The sequence below is a fragment of the Hoplias malabaricus genome, chromosome 10 (genome assembly GCF_029633855.1).
Source record: "Hoplias malabaricus isolate fHopMal1 chromosome 10, fHopMal1.hap1, whole genome shotgun sequence".
Classification (NCBI taxonomy): Eukaryota; Metazoa; Chordata; class Actinopteri; order Characiformes; family Erythrinidae; genus Hoplias; species Hoplias malabaricus.
Window position 1 is genome coordinate 33,577,379 of NC_089809.1, and position 22,055 is coordinate 33,599,433.

Genomic DNA, 22,055 nt, shown 5'->3' on the forward strand with positions numbered 1-22,055 from the left:
ATTGCATGATTTTTTTTGTCTCTTTCCCTCTAGCTGGAGCTGAATTGTCAAGTGATGTTTCGCAACTTTCAGCGTAAGACAGATATGGAGGAACCACCCATCCTCGATTTCGGAGCTGAAGGTGATGAGGATAAAAGCACCAAGAGGAAAAGCAAAGACCCTGTATATGCCCGCATGGATGATGAGTTTGGTCGCTATGGTGTGAAGTTGGAGTGGCTTCTCATACACCGCATCCTCAACCACAGGTATAGCATTCCCTATCCAAAAACAATGACATAATGTTTGGCATCTTACAATTTTTGTGAATTATTTAACTCGGTGGCTGTGTTTACAGGTAGCCTGAAAAGATCCTTTATAATCTAGCAGACAGCTCAATCTAAATATTATATATTTATACACCTCAGTTGGAATAGACAGCTCTTCTTTGTGATAATTTATGGGTGATAAGCTAATTGGCGAAAACTTAGCACTCTGCACAATAGCCTAGCTTGTACAAGGCAACAGCAGCAATCTTTTTTTTTACTGGTTTAGGTGCTCTTATGGTATGTTATGTGGGGCCAGATATTCTTTCATTAAGTCGCATAAAAACAAAAATGACTGCCATGTCCTACAAAACATTTGCTTCCACTTAAAATCTGTGAATTCCTTCAGTACTGTTCTCTCTCTTTATTGTACACTTTCAAATGTCACAGAATTTTGCAGGACATGAAATTTTCCTCTCACCTCTTCTTTAATAAACACAAGTGGATCATAATTTTAAAGTAACTAAAAATCCCACAGTAGTGCAACATGTAGGGTCCTGTGAGGGTCTATGAGGAGTTTGTGTGTTTTCCATGAGTCCACGTGGGTTTCCTCCAGGTGCTCCGGTTTCCACCCATGGTCTCCACTCTCTTTCCTTCTCTATATATATCTCTCTCTATCTCTTGCTCTCTCTCTCTCTTTTTACGCAAGTTTACAGCTAAAAAACCTAAGAATTGTGCTAAATATTGAATGTGTGTTACTTGTGTGTACAAACATAGATGTTCATCGGATACTTGTGTACAGTGTGCAAAATAAAAAGCTCAATAAACAAAACAGATTCAATCCAATTCCAATTAGCAAAAGCTTTGAATGTAAGATAAATAGTGTCAGATTTATTTATTTGTGTAAGCTAAATATTGTTTTTCTCTCTTTCTTTTCTCATTCTCTCTCTCTCTCCCTCTCTCTCTCTCTCTCTCGCTCTCTCTTTTTCTCGTTGTTTGTGTCTTTTTCTGTCTTAGTGTTGATAAGAAGAATAATGTTCATTATCTGATAAAATGGAGAGATCTTCCATATGACCAGTCATCTTGGGAACATGAAGATATGGATATTCCAGATTTTGAAACCTACAAACAGCAGTACTGGAACCACAGGTGCATGCACATAACGAGTTACTCAGTTTGTTGGTGTTTTAAATTAGAAATTGATTAAGTGTCCTACAAGTTACTCATAAAGCAATTTATACTTCTGCATCGATCCCACGCCATAGGCAACGTGTCGACGCAAAACCCTATGCTGTAGCCTATGCTCTGCCTGCTGTGTATGGCAAGCCTTTTTTAACATTAAATAGCTTTCATCTGATAATCTTTAATTAAATACTGGCTATCTACAACAGAGTTTGGACTAGTAAGAATTACATTTTGACTAGTCAGAATGGCAATTTTATATATCTGTATTTTAATCTGACTAGTAAGAACAGTAATTTAAGATATCTGTAATTATCTATAAATTTGACTAGTCAAAATGTCTTTTAAGATATCTCTCAAGATGTCAGTGAATTCATCATCTGATGAGTCATAAATCCTGAATTATTATTAAAGATATCTCAAACTTAAGTCAAATGTAACTGCGTGCATTAGTCCCCCGTGTGCTGCCATGGTTGCCAGGTGTGTTCATTTGAACCAATTTTAGGCTTATTTTTCTGTAAAGTCGCTTAAAAATAGTAGTTGCAGGTTGTGTTTCCCTGCATACATTAAAATGAATCATAAAAAACAGCCAATGCTCCATCAATGAAAAATGTTCATAAGTTTTATTTGGTTACTGGGGAATTACATAAAAAATACAAGGTAAGGAGAGATACTAGAAGATTTAACCTTTTACAAGTAAAAAAAATATATATATTAAAAATATTACTTAAAAGGAATTCTGACTAGTCAAAAATACAGTTCTGGATATGTTTTACTTAGTTTTCAGTAGTCATTACTTTCATTCAGGATATCTAGAATTTTATTTGAGATATCTACAATTTAGTTTCAGATATCTTAAAGTATATTTAAGAAGGACATTGTTTCTGTTGAACCGAAGAAGTACAGGAACATGAAATCACATTAATACAGAGAGTTTTCCTTAGACATGGTGTGGACTTCAGGGATGAATAGAAATGTTGAACAAGAGGAAAAAAATAACTCAAAGGGAAGCGATACTATGCAGGGAAAACCATGCTGGCTTTGTATTTGTTACTTTCCTGGCACTTCATGTAAACTCTGCTCTGTCCCAAACAATGACCTACTCCCTAAATAGTGCACTTTAAAGATTTATCAAAGTAATTCTACTACACTACTACAGTGTGTCCTAAAGATTGTAGAGGAAGATATTTGAGATTCAGGCTTGTTATAATTAACCTTTATTACTTATGTCAGTCAAATGGTCTCATGCTGTTAGGTCATTACGATATCTCTGCAGTAGACAGTGGTACATCTTTTGAGGCTCTTTAGTTTAAGATGATTACAATGTTTAAATATCTCTTTCTCACTCTCTAAGAGAGCTGATGATCGGAGATGAAGGCAGACCAGGAAAAAAGCTAAAGAAGGTGAAGGTGCGGAAAATAGAAAAACCTCCTGCTAACCCTGTGGTGGATGTAAGTATGTCAGTCTGACACTTTAAGAATATTTCCCACAGTCTCACAAAATGCAGACACATGCTCACACACAATCACACAGCCAATTGTATTTAGTTATAATTTATATTATATAAAATATATTCACAAAACTTTCTCTAAACTTTTCAAAGCCCCTGGCATCAATATGACACCCTCCTCTGAACTCTGTAACTCCTTCTTACACTTCTTTGAAGATAAAATTTCCAATATTAATAACTCTCTTACGATCATCTCATCTAAATCCACCTTTCCTTCCTCACTGTCTCCACAGCCCTCGGTCTGTTCTATATCCACGCCCTGTTTTTCTGATTTCAGCCCGGTTACTCCTTCTCTTATCAGTGATATCATTACCCATTCTAAAAGCCTGCATGACTGCTTTGGTCCCTCATCTAACCTCTATTATTAACCAGTCACTGTTTTCTGGCTATGTTCCCTCAGTTTACAAATTAGCTGCAGTTACACCTATCCTTAAAAAACCTGGTCTTGACCCACCAAATCTAAATAATTTCCGTCCAATTTCAAATCTTCCATTTTTTTCTAAAATCCTTGAGCGTGTCGTAGCCACCCAGCTGACAACATACCTAGAATCCAATAACCTACTCGACTCATATCAGTCTGGTTTTCGCCCTCACCATAGTACTGAAACTGCCTTGGTCAAAGTTATCAATGATCTGCTGGTGGCTGCAGATACGGGAGCTCTAAGTATTCTGGTCCTCCTTGACTTAAGTTCTGCCTTTGACACACTAAATCATGCCATCCTCCTTTCAAGACTGCGTGAGCTGGGTGTCACTGGTTCTGCCCTTGACTGGTTTATATCTTACCTAACAGATCGAAAACAATTTGTCACACTTTCTGGACATAGTTCAACCATTTCATCCATCTCACAAGGGGTCCCACAAGGCTCTGTTCTTGGCCCATTACTATGTATTGTCTATGTACTTCCCCTCGGCCATATTATCCGTCATTTCAATCTTGATTTTCACTGTTACGCTGATGACACACAGATTTACCTCCGGACCAATTCTTTCAACAACCCACCACTCTCCAAATTTGAACTATGTCTCTCAAAAATCAGGCACTGGATGACACACAATTCACTGATGCTTAATACTAATAAAACTGACCTAATCCTCATTGGCTTCAAATCTACCCTCAATAAAACTGGCTCCCTCACACTCTCAATTGATGATGTCACCCTGTCCCCCTCCACTGTGGTCCGAAATCTTGGTGTCACCCTTGACTCTTCACTCATGTTTCATTCCCATGTTAGTTCCATCATAAAAACCTCATTCTTCCACCTTCGCAACATTGCTAAAATCTGTCCTTCTCTTTCCCAGTCTGCTTCTGAACGCCTCATCCATGCATTCATCTCCAGCCGTCTTGACTATTGTAACTCTCTTCTTTCTGGCATTAGCACCTCACTACTACATAAACTCCAAATGGTCCAGAACTCTGCTGCCCGTCTCCTCACCCACACCCGGTCCCACCACCACATCACCCCAGTTCTCCACAACCGCCACTGGCTTCCTATTAAATATCGTATTCAGTTGAAAATCCTCCTTCTCACCTACAAAGCTCTCAATAACCAAGCCCCCTCTTACTTGTTGGACCTTCTTCAACCATACACACCTCATCGAATTCTCAGATCTTCCTCAGCTGGTTTACTCACCATTCCCCCTTCTAAGCTGCGTAGTCTTGGAGACCAAGCCTTCTCCAGACATACCCCCCGCCTCTGGAACTCCCTTCCTCCAGAAATTCAACAGTCAACATCTCTATCGCTATTTAAATCCAAACTTAAATCACACCTGTTTGCGGCTGCATTTAATCTCTCTGTTTCTTGATTAACCCTTGTTTGTTTTTACCCTTGTTCCTGTTTTTTATCATTGTGTGTTATGTAGTGTATTTGTTCCTCTTGTTTTGTTTGATTGTGGATGTGATTGTCTTTATGTGTTCATCTGATTGTAAACAGCGTCTTTGGGTTACTGAAAAGCACTTTAAAAATTCCATTTATTATTATTCTATTAAAAATAAAATCAAAGTCACTCATTTCTTCCTTTGTTTTTTTCTTGCTTTCTATCCCTTTTCCTTATTTTCCTTTTTTTCCCTTTCCTTTCCTTTCTTTATTCCACAGCCCACTATAAAGTTTGATAGGCAGCCAGACTACCTGGATTCTACAGGTGGCACTCTGCACCCGTACCAGCTGGAGGGCTTGAACTGGTTGCGTTTCTCCTGGGCCCAGGGCACTGACACTATCTTGGCTGATGAAATGGGCCTTGGCAAGACTGTCCAGACTGCAGTGTTTCTCTATTCTCTGTACAAAGAGGTGTGTCTATTTGTGTGCGGATGTGTACATTTAGTTTTTGAGTCAGAAATGTTTTAAAAGCTATAAAGTAAAATGAAGGTATGCTCTAGTGCTAGAAGTATGAGAACATGCTTGCCATCGCATAAGACTCTTTTTAGACTAAACCTCCCCTCTGGTTCAGGGTCACTCCAAGGGTCCGTTTCTGGTGAGTGCCCCACTGTCCACCATCATTAACTGGGAGCGAGAGTTTGAGTTGTGGGCTCCTGATATGTACGTGGTCACCTATGTGGGTGATAAGGATAGCCGAGCTGTCATTCGAGAGAATGAGTTCACCTTTGAGGGCAATGCTATCCGTGGTGGCAAGAAAGCCTCCAAAATGAAGGTGAGGAAAGTGCGAAAGTAAGATTTACCTAATTTTGCTATTCCTTGTTGTAGATTGTGTTCATTATTTTTATTACCTATTACTATATTATTAAAAGTATTTAATTTGTGAAGCAGCTTTATTATTTTTCAGTGGTGGAATTTTATTTGTTTAACAAGGACAGCGAATATATTTATTTTGGCATTGATATTGCTTTCTCCAGAAAGAGGCAGCTGTGAAGTTTCATGTGTTACTGACGTCCTATGAGCTGATCACCATTGACCAGGCTATTCTGGGCTCCATTGACTGGGCCTGCCTTGTGGTGGATGAGGCACACAGACTCAAAAACAACCAGTCCAAGGTTAGTCTGACCAGCAACTGACCATAACCCAACACTTGATATTCTCTGTATCCACATTGTATATGCACTTACAATTACATAATATTGGTATATGTTGTATTTTATTTGTGTGCAAACACAGGACTATGGTTAACATATTTTTACTTTAATATTAACTTACATTTTGTTTGTCTCCCTAATTTTTCAGTTTTTTAGAGTGTTGAATAATTATCCACTGCAGCACAAACTGCTGCTTACTGGTACTCCACTTCAGAACAACCTGGAGGAGCTCTTCCACCTGCTCAACTTTCTCACCCCAGAGAGATTCAAGTATGAATTTGGTTTTGTGTGTGTGTGCATGTACATGTGCTTGTGCATGTGCATTCGTACGTACGTGCGTGTGTGTGCACGTGTGTGTGTGTGTGTGTGTGTGTGTGTGTGTGATATATTACTCACTCTTTGTGGCTGGGTTCGTAATGTATAGGTCTGAGTGTTTTGACATATTATGACCCCACTACACCAAATACACAAATATGAGTGGGAGATCTTTGTTTTCAATATGGGCCTGGGTGGGGTGGTGGGGTGGGTGGGTTGCTCACATTGTGTGTGTCTGTACTTATGTGTTTGTGTGTGTGCTTCAGTAATTTGGAGGGTTTCCTAGAAGAATTTGCTGATATCGCTAAAGAGGACCAGATCAAGAAGCTGCATGACATGCTGGGACCGCACATGCTCAGAAGGCTGAAAGCAGATGTGTTTAAACACATGCCCTCCAAGACAGAACTTATTGTCCGAGTGGAACTCAGCTCCATGCAGAAGTGAGTGACAAGACAGAGCAAAGTGAAACAGAGGGAGAGTAATTACATATAGACTTGAAACAGCAAGAATTAGAAATGGAAATGCTGAGATATTGCAATGCAACAGTTACTAATAGAGTTAGAAATCTGCTTAGAAATTTATACCAATATGTTGATGTGTAATTGTATAGTTAATTTTATTGCCACATAGTGGACAAAATGCAGTTCTGAATTGTAAAACATGATGGTTGGCATAACAATATATTTTTCAATCAAATTCAATTCTTATAATATCTTATACTTCAGGAAAAAAGTGAAATCTTTAATTTATGCTTCTGAATTCTACACTTTGAACTGCAACATTAGTTAACAGATTTCAGATTATTGGATAAAACTTTCTTTCTTTTTTTTTTTTTAATGGGTTTTCTACTTGGTGTTTCTACTTACATTTTTGTTTTTTGTCTGTAACAGAAAGTACTATAAGTACATCTTGACACGTAATTTTGAGGCTCTGAACACACGTGGTGGTGGTAACCAAGTGTCTTTGCTGAATGTGGTGATGGACCTGAAGAAGTGCTGTAACCATCCCTACCTCTTCCCAACAGCTGCTACTGTAAGTATCCACATGGACTTTCCATCTGTACTACTGCATGCAATAAGGGGCGGGTGGCTGATAATGATCTGGGACTGATTATCTATCAACATACAGTGTTGTATTTTTTAAATATTCTTATTAATTTTTCTTGGCTGTTAAAATATAGGAAGCTCCTAAAATGCCAAATGGGATGTATGAAGGTGGAGCCCTGACAAAGTCATCTGGGAAACTGATGCTTCTATGTAAGATGCTAAAGAAGCTAAAGGAGGGTGGACACAGAGTGCTCATCTTCTCACAGGTGCAAAAGTGAACACAAACCACACCCATAGTGCTCATACGGTATACACAATAGCATAAATATTTTTATGCTTTTTTTATGCATTTTTATTCTGGTTTACACATATACGGCAATTATAACGGTTATTAAACGAGATCTTCCAGGGCATCCTATTCTACTGTCAGTCCCTTTCTCTGGAGATTATACATTCTATGTGTGCACGTTTAAATACATTTGTCAGCAGTTTGTGTATTCACTAGCTGAATTCACTACTTAGGGCTGTGTGTCTGTACTTCTTGGATAAATTGGGTGTATACATTTGTATCCGTCTATCTTTTAAACTCTCTTTTAGATGACAAAGATGTTGGACTTGCTTGAAGACTTCCTTGAGAATGAGGGATACAAATATGAGAGGATTGATGGTGGAGTGACAGGGGTGATGAGGCAGGAGGCCATTGACAGGTTTAATGGTAAGGATCTACATGAAGTATTTAAAAAGACTAATAACTCACTGGAGAATAAGCTTCTTGAAGTGCCAGTGAAGATGCGTAATGGAGAGACAATGAAAAGCATTTGTCTTTATCCCATACGAAATATATTGCTGTGTTATAAGGTTTGCGATTGCAGTGGGGAATTAATGACTCATCATGTGAACTCAGTTGTGAACAGGGGAGGATATATATGAAAGAATTGTACACTGATATTTGTGAATAGAGTATCTGAGAGTGAGCTTTTCTCTATTTGCTTTATAGCTCCTGGAGCCCCGCAGTTTGTCTTCCTACTTTCCACCAGAGCAGGGGGTTTGGGAATCAATCTGGCTACTGCAGACACTGTCATCATCTATGACTCAGACTGGAACCCACACAATGATATTCAGGTACACACAGCCCTTACAACCACAGCTACCACAGAATCAGTATCAGACTTGCATTCATGAGAAATTAACTTTGAAAAGTTGCTTGCAAAGTTAACAGCGTTGTTAGTGGGTAATGGTTGTCAGTGAATGCAGAGAAAGAATGGATGTTGTAAATATACTAACTATGGCAAACAGCAAATTACTATCACTAGTCTAACTAGTTGATTTCTGCTAACTCTTTGTTAAACTGCAGAATATAGCATGAGTGTAAATTTGTAATAATCAGAAACTTCTGAATAAAAATAGGGATCTCTGATTATTTTTAAATGTGATTCAGTTCATGAAAGCCATCAATTCTACAGATCACAATAGCATAGAAATACATCCATTGGAGTATGTTTGCAATCACCATACTTAGGTGGTTGTGTCACCACCAACCCGATCTGAGGAGGATTTTAGAAGCAATAATGACACTTTTATACATCACCAACTATGGACAACAGGCTTTCTGCTGAGTGTTCACGTGAAAGATGACTGAAGGAATGCATAGTTAGGGCTGGCCAAAAATATTATCGCAATGTATTTCTTAATTTAAGCCAGTGTGACAGCCACCAAACATATATCTCTTGGCTTTGCCAAAATTAATAATTCCAGTGCCCTGTAATGAACATCAGTCAGTGACAGATAAATAATGTACATTGAAATATTGGAAATGTATTTTAAAATCGTATCATTGCAGTATGTATTGATATTGAATTATTGTCCAGCCTTATGCATTGTCTCCATGCTCTGATCTTGTCTCTCTCTCTCTCTTACTGGATAAGCGATAGAGAATATTGGGTGATCCGTCACTAATCTCTTCTCTTCTCAGGCATTCAGCAGGGCCCATCGTATAGGCCAGAACAGGAAGGTGATGATCTATCGTTTTGTAACTAAAGCATCAGTAGAGGAGAGAATCACACAGGTCTGGTTTTCATTCAGCAAAAAAAATCACACTATGAACAATGTCTGGGGGAATATCACCACTCAGCATATAGGTTTCTGTTTTATTAATTATTTCTGTAGGTGGCAAAGAAAAAAATGATGCTGACCCACCTGGTAGTACGTCCTGGTCTGGGCTCCAAGGCTGGTTCTATGTCCAAACAGGAACTGGATGATATCTTGAAGTTTGGTACTGAAGAACTGTTCAAGGATGAGATCACAGAGGGTAAAGAAAATTCAGCCACTAATTAAATAATCAAACTTTCACAGACAGGTACTTGCAGGTATTTAAAAGAGAATTACAATGTTGTCTGAGTGGCACTGGTCTGTACATGTATTGTCAGTGCTGCATAAAACATCACTGCCTTGTAATTTTCTGCAGAAATTGATGTGATTCAGTTAAAGCCATAAGATCCTTACATTCCCCCGACCAGTTAAAGTTCCTTAATAAACTATCAGTTAGCCGTCATCCTTAATAAGCAGGTGAAATAACTGAGGTCTCACTCTGTTTTAGGGGATAATAAAGAAGAAGAAGGCAGTGTGATCCATTATGATGATCAGGCCATTGAGAGATTGCTGGACCGGAATCAGGATGCTACTGAGGACACAGAGCTTCAGAGCATGAATGAATACCTCAGTTCCTTCAAGGTGGCCCAGTATGTAGTGAAAGACGAAGATGAGGAGGTATGCTTGTGCTGGTTGTATATGTATGTTGTGATGTCTGTTCAGTGTTATTACCTCATCCTTGTGCACCTTTCTAATTATTCTTATTCCTTTCTCTCTCTTGTTGTTTGTCAGGAAGAGGATGTGGTTAGGGAGATTATTAAGCAGGAAGAGAGTGTGGATCCTGATTACTGGGAAAAGCTGCTGCGTCATCATTATGAGCAGCAGCAGGAGGACCTTGCACGCCACCTGGGCAAAGGCAAACGTCCACGAAAACCTGTCAACTACAACGACTGTTCGCAGGAGGACCGAGGTAGTAGACGGGGTACAGGACGAGCTTTTAACACTTCTCTTATTACTACTCCTTCCTCACTGTGATTTCACTTGAGTACGCATAAAAACAAGAATGCTTTCTTGATCTGAAATCTGGTGATGTAACTTCTATTGTGTTTGAATGTGTCTCATTTTTTGTTTGAATATTATTGTGGTCTTTAACAGCATTCATAAATTTGATGCAAGGACTGTAAATTACATTGTCTCTCTCTACTCCTTAGATTGGCAGGATGACCAGTCTGATAACCAGTCCGATTACTCTGTGGCCTCAGAGGAGGGAGATGAGGACTTTGATGAACGCTCAGAAGGTAAATGCATATATGGAGCAGTGTTGTGTACTGCACATGTGTTTGTGTGTGCTGATTTCTGGTCTACTGTCTCCTCACAGCTAACACACGCAGGCCAAGCCGGAAGGGCTTGAGGAATGATAAAGATAAGCCCTTACCCCCCCTACTGGCAAGAGTTGGTGGCAACATTGAGGTGGGCTTTACTTCTTAGGATTAATTTTAGATTTCTTTGAATAACATTTTATTTTGGTCATCTCTCACACACACATTTTCTCTCAAAAGGTGTTGGGATTTAATGCTCGTCAGAGAAAGGCATTCCTAAATGCTGTGATGCGTTATGGGATGCCTCCCCAAGATGCATTTACTACACAGTGGCTGGTTAGGGACCTGAGGGGAAAATCAGAGAAAGAGTTCAAGTAAGTCTGAGACCTTTGTGTGAGACCATTAATTTTTCTTTTTTTCTCATGACATAACAAAAGGTTCCTAAAAACAGCCTCTTATCTCTTGATCTTAAAAAACAAAACATAGTTTACTGGAGATACAGTTTGCAGTACCTAATAAAGTATAATAACTTATGAAAAATGCCATGTCCCAATGCTGTGTTTAGAAAATGGGGCTATTATATTTAGCATGGGGCTATTTATATTTAGGTGGTGCAGCAGGTAGTGTCACAGTTACACAGCTCCAGGGGCCTGGAGGTTGTGGGTTCGAGTCCCGCTCTGGGTGTCTTTCTGTGAGGAGTTTGGTGTGTTCTCCCAGTGTCCACATAGGTTTCCTCCGGGTGCTCCGGTTTCTTCCCACGGTCCAAAAACACACGTCGGTAGGTGAATTGGTGACTCCAAAGTATCCGTAGGTGTGAGTGACTGTGTGTGTTGCCCTGTGAAGGAATGGCGCCCCCTCCAGGGTGTATTCCTGCCTTGCACCCAATGAATCCATGTAGGCTCTGGACCCACCGCGACCCTGAACTGGATAAGGGTTACAGATAATAAATGAATGAAAAAAGTATCAGTAATCTTAAATGCGTAATTGTATGGTTATACATTGTTCCCAATGGTTTAAACCTTGACAACATATCTTAAAAACATAACACACTATATATTGGTTTAACTTTATTTGATAGAAAATGCTTGATATTCTTGGTCAACATTCATTTTTGTAGCTTGTTTATATTTCACAATAACATATTTATATTGTTTGCTTAGTGTGATGATTCTTCACAGTGCTCCATTTTGCTTTGGGCTTTATGAGAATTACATTCATGCTCACAGACCATCAAAGGCATCCATATGTTTAACATAACAGGAAAATGTAACAAGATCTCACATAGATTGTCATTATTTTAGGAATCAATTACTGATTTTCTCAGGATCTTTAAAAAAAAACTTGCTGCTATATTAAGAAGCAGCATTTGTTATCTAGTAATGATATAAATAATAACTCATGGGAAAACAGATTACAAAAATGAAATAATGGGGAAGTGGCAGAGTAATATCACTGACACATATCTCATAGGGTCCTGGGACCATGGGGTCGTGCCCCTGGTATCTGTGAGGATTTGTGAGGTATGTTCTCCCCATGTCTGCATGGGTTTACTATGGATGCCCACAGTCCAAATATGCTTGTTGTTATGTGGATTGGCTGTGCAAAACTGTGAGTATGTAATGCCTTGTGGTAGACTGGTACCCAGTCAAGGGTGCGTTCCTCCTGCACTATGATCTTGGGTAGGCTCCAGACACACTGCGTCCCTGAACATGATGAAATGGTTGTTGAAAATGAATGAATTAATGAAATAATTGGCTTGTGGGGTTTTGTAGTTATATAATGCTTCTCTTCTTCTTTTTATCTCTCAGAGCATACGTTTCTCTGTTCATGCGTCATCTGTGTGAGCCTGGAGCGGATGGTGCTGAGACGTTTGCAGATGGAGTTCCTCGTGAGGGGTTGTCACGGCAACATGTGCTCACGCGCATTGGTGTGATGTCACTGATTCGAAAGAAGGTGTGTAGGCAGCTGTGAAATTGGATTGGCAGAACATTTAATCAAGTTACTGGAAGGTCTATGATTGGTCAGTAATAGTGTTATTCAGGTGCTTGCTGAGCATCAAAGCTGATCTGCTGTTTGCTTTGTGATGTACAGGTGCAGGAGTTTGAGCATGTGAATGGCCAGTGGTCAATGCCATGGATGAAGGAGCTGGAGGAGAACAAGAGAGCAGCGGCAGCTGCTGCTGGAGATGACCCCAAAACACCCTCCACTGGAACACCTGCAGACACCCAACCCAACACACCTGCACCAGGTACACAGAGGGGGGGGAGGAAGGAAAATTCACAATGACCCTCACCAGGAGAAGTGGAGAGAAGATGATGAGGCTGATAATGATAATGAAAAAGTAAAATGCTATCAGGGTCTCAGAGACCAAGAGTGTTTACAGTGTGCCCAGAAACCAAGCAGCGTACTCTGAAGACGTGTTAGTGGAAAAATTATATTTGTTAATATATTAGGATATGCCTGATTTATTCTTAATTTATGCACATTTCAGTGGATCGAGTATTGGTTACATTAAGCCCAGTCACATTCAAGCCTTTGAAATTACATTTACATCTATCAACAGTGAGTGCCCACAGTGTTTAAAAACTCAAGCAGCACTGCTGTGTCTGACCCACTTTTACCAACACGACACACACTCACAGCCCACCAGCAAATGAGCGCTGAGAATGATCCACTTGCCAAATCGTACCTCCTCTGACCATTGGAGATCAAGATGAAATGGGGATCAGAAAGTATTCAGAGCAAGTGGACAACAATCTGTAATTGTAGAACTCTAAATGGTTCCTGTATGGTCAGTGGAGCTGATAAAATGGACAACGTGTGTAGAAACACATTGTATAACCTCCATAGGTATACAGTATGGCTAGATGTGTATAAAACCCCAAGAACTGTGTCCTCTGGAGTAATGGAGTGATATTCAGTACCTTTGGGTTGGGTAGGAATATAATTTTGATCCAGAAATACTTGAACTACTTGCAACACCAGTACCTGACCTCGTTAGTGCTCCTGTAACACTCCTCCTGACAACATACTGGGCTTCAAACCATGTTTAATAGTTATTTAGCACACCTAGGAGTGGGTCCTCGCTATCACAGCCTGGTGATAATGGCTTTTAGTTTATAATGTCCAGCAAACCCCGCCACATGGCCTATGTGTGGCCATAGGTTTTCTTTGAATAGCTGTAATTTGCTTGTCAATTTGCCTGGGACTCCTCAGGTAACATACAGACAACTCAAACCCACTCGGATCTGTTGCAATCAGATCACACAAATGCCACCACTACCATGATCTTGTCATGTGATCTATCTCATTTTGTCTTTAATGCTCATAAAAAATATGGGCTAAGAAGCGCCATCTGCTGGGCCCTGCTTTGTGTTGCATTCTCTGTGTCTGATCTAAAGTAAAGCTTGTATCTTACCCAAACAGAGGATCTCTCCAAAGGAGAGGAATCAGAGAAGGAAATTGAAGAGAAGTTGGAGGGAGAGGGGGAGAAGGACAAGAAGAAAACCTCCAGTATTCAGGAAGATGAGGTATTTTAGACCGAAATCTCTCGTCTTTCCCTTTTTTCCCTCTTTTAATATTTTCCTTCAAAAGATTAAGCTGCCCCCCTCCCTTCTCTTCATTCAGATAATTGAAATTCCTGATGACACTGAGAATCCCCCCAGTCCAGAAAAGAAAGCAACAGGAAAGGAGATAGAGGGAGATCTTGGTGCCTCTTTATCTGAGAGAGATGGAGGGGGACAAAAGGAGAAAGAAAAGGATGGAGAGAAAGAGGAGAAAACTTATTCTCCTAAAGAGAGCACTTCTGCAGAGGCCAAAGATGAAAGTTCAGAAGACTCATCCAAACCCAAGGGTAAGCAGTAAGAGGTTTGCTGTTCTGATCAGAAAATAAAAAGCTCACCCATCTCTGATATTATTAACACACATCTTTCTGTCTGTTCTAAAGAGGAGAACAAGGAGGAGAAACCTGGAGAAGAGAAGAAAGGTAAACACGCTGCAAAAATACACATGCGTACACAAAGTCAGAGCAATCATTTAGTGAAACTTACCACACACTAAGTAAAGAGCCTCACTCCCCTTTCTTTTTGTGTCACTGAAGAGCTAAAGGAGGATAAGGATGGTGTTAAAACTGAGGAATCCAGCAGGCTACAGAATGGAGAGGATGGAGCAGACAGTGAGGAGAAGAAGAAAGCTGTCAAGCAAAGGTTTATGTTCAACATCGCAGATGGTGGCTTTACAGGTGTGTAGAGGTTTTTTTTTATGGTACATTTTAGACAGACGCGTTTGCATGCAGCGTGGGCCAAGTGATTTTGAATCACACCAGTATTGCTAATGAAACAGACATAGAAAAATGTAATGATGCAGGGGTATCTCAGGGACTGCCTATGCTTCATGAAATTTGTGGAAGTTGTGACAGTATCCCAGCGCAGCCAGGTAATGGTAGTTGGGGTAGTTGTTATTTTACAGTTTCTCTCTGTTCATATACATCTGTAGTCTATTTACACTTATATAAGTATCTTGTTGCACTGTTCTTTGCCCTTGTTTCTGCATTTTTCCTTATATTATTTTGTTTTGTAAGCTCTTATAGCTGTTTTATTTATTTATTCATTAATTCATTCAATCTGTCAAATCAAGGGCATAGGGTAAGTAAGCTATATTATTACATGCAATCTCAATAAAGGTTTGTCAAATTGTTTCAGGTCCAACATTTTTATGAAAAAGAGATACTAAAATGAGTTTGGCGTACATTCCCTGTCTGGTTGTTAGTTCTCTCCAGTGCTTAAAATGTGTGTGTGTGTGTGTATTCATTCATTCATTCATATTGTCCATGCCTCTCTTGTTTGCAGAACTGCACTCTCTATGGCAGAATGAGGAGAGAGCTGCCACAGTTACCAAGAAGACCTATGAGATCTGGCATCGTCGCCATGATTACTGGCTCCTGGCTGGCATCATACAGTATCCTTTTCACAGCATCTGAGGATGAGAGAGTTTTACAGTTTCTTGCCTTCTTGTTACATCTTAAATCTTATTATCCTTTGTAACAGATAGAAACTGCACCTGATACAAATGTCACTTGGAATATAAACATACGTCTGCTCACTCTGTACTCTTTCTTTAGCTATTGGCACAATAAGAAATAATGAGATCATCAACAGCTAAACAAGTTCTATGATAAAATGCATTTATTGATTTATTTTCTGCACTTTGCATGTTCGGTACTGTCCCACTACTCTTATGACCTTTGACACTTTGCACTCTCAGACATGGCTATGCTCGTTGGCAGGATGTTCAGAATGACCCACGCTTTGCCATCCTCAACCAGCCATTTAAAGGAGAGATGAGCCGTGGAAACTTCCTTGAGATCAAAAATAAATTCCTTGCTCGCAGATTTAAGGTACAAAATTGTTACTCACTCAAAAATGCACACTCTTAAACCAGTTGCTACACAAACAACTACATGTTAATTCTGGTGGTCTCCTCTGCTCCCAGCTTTTAGAGCAGGCATTGGTGATAGAGGAACAGCTGCGCAGAGCGGCATATCTGAACATGACTGAGGACCCATCCCACCCTTCCATGGCCCTCAACACACGCTTCAGTGAGGTGGAGTGTCTGGCTGAATCTCACCAGCACCTCAGCAAGGAGTCCATGTCAGGGAACAAACCTGCTAATGCTGTACTGCACAAAGGTACACAACACTACACATTTATAAATATCATTATACATTTACAACAAAACATATTTTAATTCAGCATTACAAACCTGCCACAATTGAAGTATTACAGCATTAACATAACAGTACAGAGTACACTAATGCTGCCGTAGACTTACAACCCAATCCAACAGCATAAACGAAATATTTTAATACACAAATGCCAAAAATACACTTAAAAACACACTTAACAGCAGTCATTTTCTTCTATATCGGTTATGAGGTTTTGCACAGGAGACAACAAGGAATGTAAGTGGGGCATTTCTGTTTTTATGCACACTCACAAAGGGAAGATGCAAATTGTGCATTAATATAAGGTTCAGAAGGGCAGATATAACAGTACAAGCAAGTGAAATAGTTTACTACACACTGGCTGCTGACCTTAAATTGTAAACCTCTGCCTTATCCAATGGGCTCAGTCATTATTAACATAAATGCTCTTATTTGGCTGTGATCAGCAAGCAGCTCCTCACTCTCAGCACTCCACTGTGTACATTTAGCCTTTTTATGGAGCTATTTAAGGGTCAAAAATTTTGTTCATTTGAAAAAAAAATCTGAAACTGAAAGTGCCAATTTTGAGATTGAAAAATAAAACAATGTTTTCAAAATTAAAATAAGTGTAGGATGTTTTTTTCAGTTAAAATAGAATTTTGATTCAATTCCTTTTTTTCAACTAATTTTCACTTTCTTATATGTAAGTCTTATATTTTTCAATTGAAGATTTTATGTTTTCAGATTCAAATCTTAATCTTTTTTTTAGTTTCATATCTTTTTTTTGGTCACAGATCTTATTTAAACTTTTGGATCCTTTTTTTCCCAGTTTTGAATCCTTTATTTTTCAGTTTCAGATTTCTGACCCTTTTCTCGCATGGGAGGCGGGACATCAGCGGAGAGTGGCGTGGTTACTGTGATGGGTGCCAAATGATGTCTAAAAGAGCTCAATATAAAGGACTTGGTTTTACACTGAAAATTGCATATAATGTGAGTGTTCAGAGATAGTTGTCATTGTCAGCACTGAGAAAGCTCCTCCACCTTCATTGCAATGCTGTCAGTCATTATACCACGCCCCTCTCTTCTGATGTCCCGCCTCCCACGTGAAAAAAGAGTCTGAAGTCTGAAACTGGAAAAAAAAAGGATCTGAAAGTGAAAAAAAAAAGGATCTGAAAGTGAAAATAAGATCTGTGACCGAAAAAAAGACGTGAAACTAAAAAAAAATATTATTTGAATTTGAATTTGAATTTATTTACAAAAATAAAAAAATTGAATCAAAATTTAAACTGAAAATTAACTAAAGATTATCCTACACATCTTAATTTTGAATACATTGTTTTATTTTTCAAAGTTCAATCTCAAGATTTAGTTTGAGATTTTTCAAATTAACAAACTTTTGACCCTAATATAGTTCCATACCTTTTTATATCTCTTCAAGTTCTCTCCTTAACTGTTGCTTTCATCACTATTTCTATGATGCTTCAATCCATTTCACAGTACAGGAACATTTTCAGTTTTATTTGAAGTTACTGCAAGGCCTGCTATGTTGGTATGCTAATGTAGACTTATTTCTTCTTTCACACTGTCAGATCATTTGTACCATTAATTGCTTTCAGCTGGGCTTCTGACCTAGAAAATGGTTGAGTTTTTGAACATTTGTCATTTGGAAACATTGGGAATTTGGTGTTGAATTTGTGCCAAAATCATGACTTATCGCTAATGCTATGAACAAATGCTAACAGGTTACAGCACTTTTACTTAATACTTTCTATATTCTTAGTTCTTAAGCAACTGGAGGAGCTTCTCAGTGACATGAAAGCTGATGTCACCCGTCTCCCAGCAACAATTGCCCGGATACCACCAGTTGCAGTGCGACTGCAGATGTCTGAACGGAGCATCCTGAGCAGATTGGCCAGTCGTGGACCAGAGGTCACACAGACGCAGGCACCACGTTGATCTCCAGATGACCTTTTGACCCTTATCTCCTTTAGGCTTTGTCCTGATCTGGAATAGCTTCACTGGATCAGGTGACCCCGAGCACTGTACAGAGAGTCCTTCCTGCTGTTAGCATAGAGAGAGAGAAAGAGAGTGAGCGAGAGAAAATATCCACTGTAACATTCTGTGTACCTCCTTAACATGTTTCCTTACAGATCCCCCAACCTGAGTAGCACTAAAATGGCTTAGCCGAAAGTGGCAGCAGTATTTTAGTTATGGTAATGTCCTTTTCACTCCCTTTTGAAGCTTCTCTACAGCTCTGAGAGGATCACACGTGTTGTGGTGTTGTCATTAACTAAGGCTAGTCAAACAGCTCATTCCAGTAAAACACTCACCTGTAAAAGAAGAGCGCATGGATCTTGGCTCCCCGTGGCCTTGATGGCACTGCATTGATATTTTTATTTCACAGTTTGTAGCTGGTCACGTTGTGCACAGAAAAAGTTATAAACTGAATTTATTTTATTCAATGAATACATCACTTCCACAAGAATTAAATATATCACCGTATAGTCATTCAGTTTTTTATTTTTTTTAGGTTGGTGTAATATATTTAACCATTGTAGAAATTATGTACACATTTGAATTGTGTAAATTCAGTGCATTACTGTTTAGAAATGCTTGAATATCTGAACACATGGAAACCGTGAAAATCATGACATTTCATTTCTCAAACCGTGTAACTCATTTCTTGAGATTTCATGACAAACCATGTGTTTGAAAAAAGCCTCTTTCCTGTCTGTCGTCCTTTTTCCAACCAGTTCCTCTTTCTGATAAGTTCCTGAATTATGCCCCTCACATCTCTCAGAAGCCACGTTCCCTTCTTCAGCTCTTACCTGGGAAACACCAGTAGAACATGTTTGAAACAAGGCTGATTTTTCACTTTAAACCCGTTTGAATAACTTTGTAATTATTGTTGTTACCCTGGTATTGTTTATACACATATTCTTTCTGGTTTTTGAGACCTATGTACAATAAAAAGTAACAAAAGAGGTTTGTGGATTTAATGTGTTTCTTCTACAGTGAGACTATAGTGATTTATAGCAGTGGGCGTACGATACACTCGTTCAGTGATTGCCGGAGCAGTATTGCCTACAGCTGTGCTTAAAAGTGATATTATGATATATTGACTCCAGTAAAAGTAAACGCAGCCTGGGAAAAAAATTTATGTCAAGTTTAAATGCCCTCAAGTACTGTATTCTTTATAGAATTGCAGTGGAGCCTCTAAATCGTCCAGAATCAGAACTTCTGGAACTGTTAGCTGTTATTATTCTCAACCGGGGATGCTTTCTGGAAATAAAATGAAGCTCTGAAATGGAGAGGTGTGAGCAACAGAAAACAATCCAGGAACTGAACCAGCAGAGAGGAATAATATTTTTATTATCCTAAAATTAAATGGCATAATATCACAAAAACCTATTAGAGCATCTGGTCGCTTTCACTATGTCATTTATTGCAGCACTTTAAGGCCACATATATATATCTTAGAAGACGATGTTTACCTTGACCTCCATTGGTCACTGATTGTGGTTGACAGTGATTCCGGGTAGGCTCCGGACCCACCGCAACCCTGAACTGGATAAATGGTTACAGACAATGAATGGATGAATAATATTTCTTCCCTAAATGTTTTCTCTCCGTCCAGTTAACTAGAAATGAAATTAGTCCCCTGTGACTAGCTGCAACACATTAGTAATTCATTAATTAATGCAGTTAATGAATGTGAGTTTGTGTCGCCCTGCGATGGGCTGGTGCCCACTCCAGGGTGTATTCTGCCTTGCGCCCAGTCATTCCAGGTAGGCTTCAGACCCACTGCGACCCTGAACCGTTATTGCTTACAGACCATGAGTGAATAGTTAATGTAGTAAATCGTTGAGTAAATGCGACCTCTTAATGCAATAAATTAAAGTTAATGCGACTCCAATGCCCCCCTTTCATACAGACACCCAGACATAACTCTGACACCAAGAGACTAAAGAATATGAGTAGTTTGTTTGTGTGTGTGATTGTGTTTTCATTTTCCTCCTGTCAGGACAGGAGCTGCAGCCGTTGGAGGATGAGGAGTGAGCAGGCCACTGTGTGTGTGTGTGTGGATTGGTAAGATGACTTGGACGCTTCTGGCGCTCAGACAAAACATGGTAATTTAGGAAAATTACAGGGTGGAGAGGTGTAATCATTGTGGCAGATAACTTATCACATCAACCGTTTAGATCCAGAGAGAGCGAGAGAGGCAGAGTTCAGGATTGCAGTTCAGACCGCTATAATGTTTTGTTAGTTTAAGTCAAATCAACTTTGTAAAGCTCAGGCTCAAACACAACCCTCACATTCAGCTTGCTCTAGACTCTGTGTGTGTGTGTGTTTGTTTACCAACTGGATAAGAAGTCAGAACAGCACAATACGCCTTGTAGGTGAGTGCCAGTGCTCTCTGTCTCTCTCGCTCTCTCTCTCTCTATCTCTCTCTGTCTCTCTCTCTCTCTCTCTCTCTCTCTCTCTCTCTCTCTCTCTCTCTCTCTCAGTATTCATAATGCCATATAACATATCCTGCTTATCCCATTCCTACTCCTCTTCATATACATTGTACTACATGTCTACTTTGCAGTGGACATGTTTTACTTTTTGTTTTGTGTGTGTTTTTGTTTGTTTGTTTGTTTGTGTTTATTGCTGTGTGTGTGTGTGTGTTGCCCAGTATCCAAGGTATTACGCTAAAGGAGTTATGCACTGATGGTTTCTGTATAGCCTCTTTTTAGCACCATCTTGTTTTGTGGCCATCTACGTTTGCAAATATTCAAATTTCATTGACCTTTCATTTGCAATTCAAACATGTTTTGCGTTTGGAGCCAGTGAGTCACACTTTGTGTTGATCTGCCCTTTTTTCAACCACCTGGAACGAAACTGAATATTTTTAATTCACACGTTCTTGTTTTAAACGTGGATATAAATTGTACCCACATCAGCTGTAACATTAACCTGCTTAATATCACCTGCTTAATACTGTACATGCACCAAAGTAGTTCTAGCACATTGAGATTACATAAGAAACGTGTATCTGTCCTCTGGCATCTGGAACCAAGATATTAGTAGCAAATCCTATGTTAAGGAAGGGTCTCCATTGATCTGACTTGTTTCTCCAGCACATCCCGGAGAGGCTTGATCAGATTGAGATGTATGGAATTTGGAGGCCAATTGAACACCTTAAATAATTTGCCAAGTTCCTCGAGCTATTCAAAAAGAGGTTTTCTTGTTCTGGAAAAATGTTTAGGTAAATGGTACTTGTCAAATTAACACCCACAATAGTGCCACGACCCAGGAGAACATTGCCAAGAGCATTTGTCAGTTTGTTTTCTTCCCACAGTGCACCTTGCTTTCATCTCTTCCAGGTAAGTTTGTTCCATCATTCATTCATTCATAAGCACTTTTCCAGTTCAGGGTCATGGTGGGTCCAGAGCCTATACACCATCATTGGGTGCAAGGCGGGAATACACCCTGGAGGGGGCGCCAGTCCTTCACAGGGCAACACACACACACACATTCACTCACACACTCATACCTACGGACACTTTTGAGTCGCCACCTACCAGCGTGTGTTTTTGGACTGTGGAAGGAAACCGGAGCACCCGGAGGAAACCCACACAGAC

General features: G+C 39.5%; 1 protein-coding gene across 6 annotated transcripts in view; it reads left to right on the forward strand.

The window, feature by feature from the left end:
* chd4b (chromodomain helicase DNA binding protein 4b) overlaps positions 1-19,407 on the forward strand; it is a 35,711-nt gene extending 16,304 nt beyond the window's left edge. For 5 of the 6 annotated variants that reach the window (XM_066683634.1, XM_066683633.1, XM_066683631.1 and 2 more), the window contains 29 exons: positions 34-245; positions 1,260-1,391; positions 2,779-2,875; positions 5,028-5,219; positions 5,380-5,580; positions 5,783-5,920; positions 6,108-6,229; positions 6,541-6,714; positions 7,165-7,306; positions 7,455-7,586; positions 7,918-8,035; positions 8,318-8,442; positions 9,293-9,385; positions 9,487-9,628; positions 9,917-10,086; positions 10,201-10,390; positions 10,620-10,706; positions 10,787-10,878; positions 10,968-11,101; positions 12,536-12,680; positions 12,819-12,975; positions 14,154-14,257; positions 14,355-14,580; positions 14,674-14,712; positions 14,827-14,967; positions 15,575-15,683; positions 15,990-16,122; positions 16,218-16,413; positions 18,209-19,407. In XM_066683634.1, the coding sequence (XP_066539731.1) occupies positions 34-245; positions 1,260-1,391; positions 2,779-2,875; positions 5,028-5,219; positions 5,380-5,580; positions 5,783-5,920; positions 6,108-6,229; positions 6,541-6,714; positions 7,165-7,306; positions 7,455-7,586; positions 7,918-8,035; positions 8,318-8,442; positions 9,293-9,385; positions 9,487-9,628; positions 9,917-10,086; positions 10,201-10,390; positions 10,620-10,706; positions 10,787-10,878; positions 10,968-11,101; positions 12,536-12,680; positions 12,819-12,975; positions 14,154-14,257; positions 14,355-14,580; positions 14,674-14,712; positions 14,827-14,967; positions 15,575-15,683; positions 15,990-16,122; positions 16,218-16,413; positions 18,209-18,384 (4,119 nt within the window). In that variant the 3' untranslated portion in view covers positions 18,385-19,407. The remainder of the gene's footprint in view (positions 1-33; positions 246-1,259; positions 1,392-2,778; positions 2,876-5,027; positions 5,220-5,379; positions 5,581-5,782; positions 5,921-6,107; positions 6,230-6,540; positions 6,715-7,164; positions 7,307-7,454; positions 7,587-7,917; positions 8,036-8,317; positions 8,443-9,292; positions 9,386-9,486; positions 9,629-9,916; positions 10,087-10,200; positions 10,391-10,619; positions 10,707-10,786; positions 10,879-10,967; positions 11,102-12,535; positions 12,681-12,818; positions 12,976-14,153; positions 14,258-14,354; positions 14,581-14,673; positions 14,713-14,826; positions 14,968-15,574; positions 15,684-15,989; positions 16,123-16,217; positions 16,414-18,208) is intronic. The other variant, XM_066683635.1, reaches the window with a different exon arrangement.
* Positions 19,408-22,055: the final 2,648 nt, after the last annotated feature.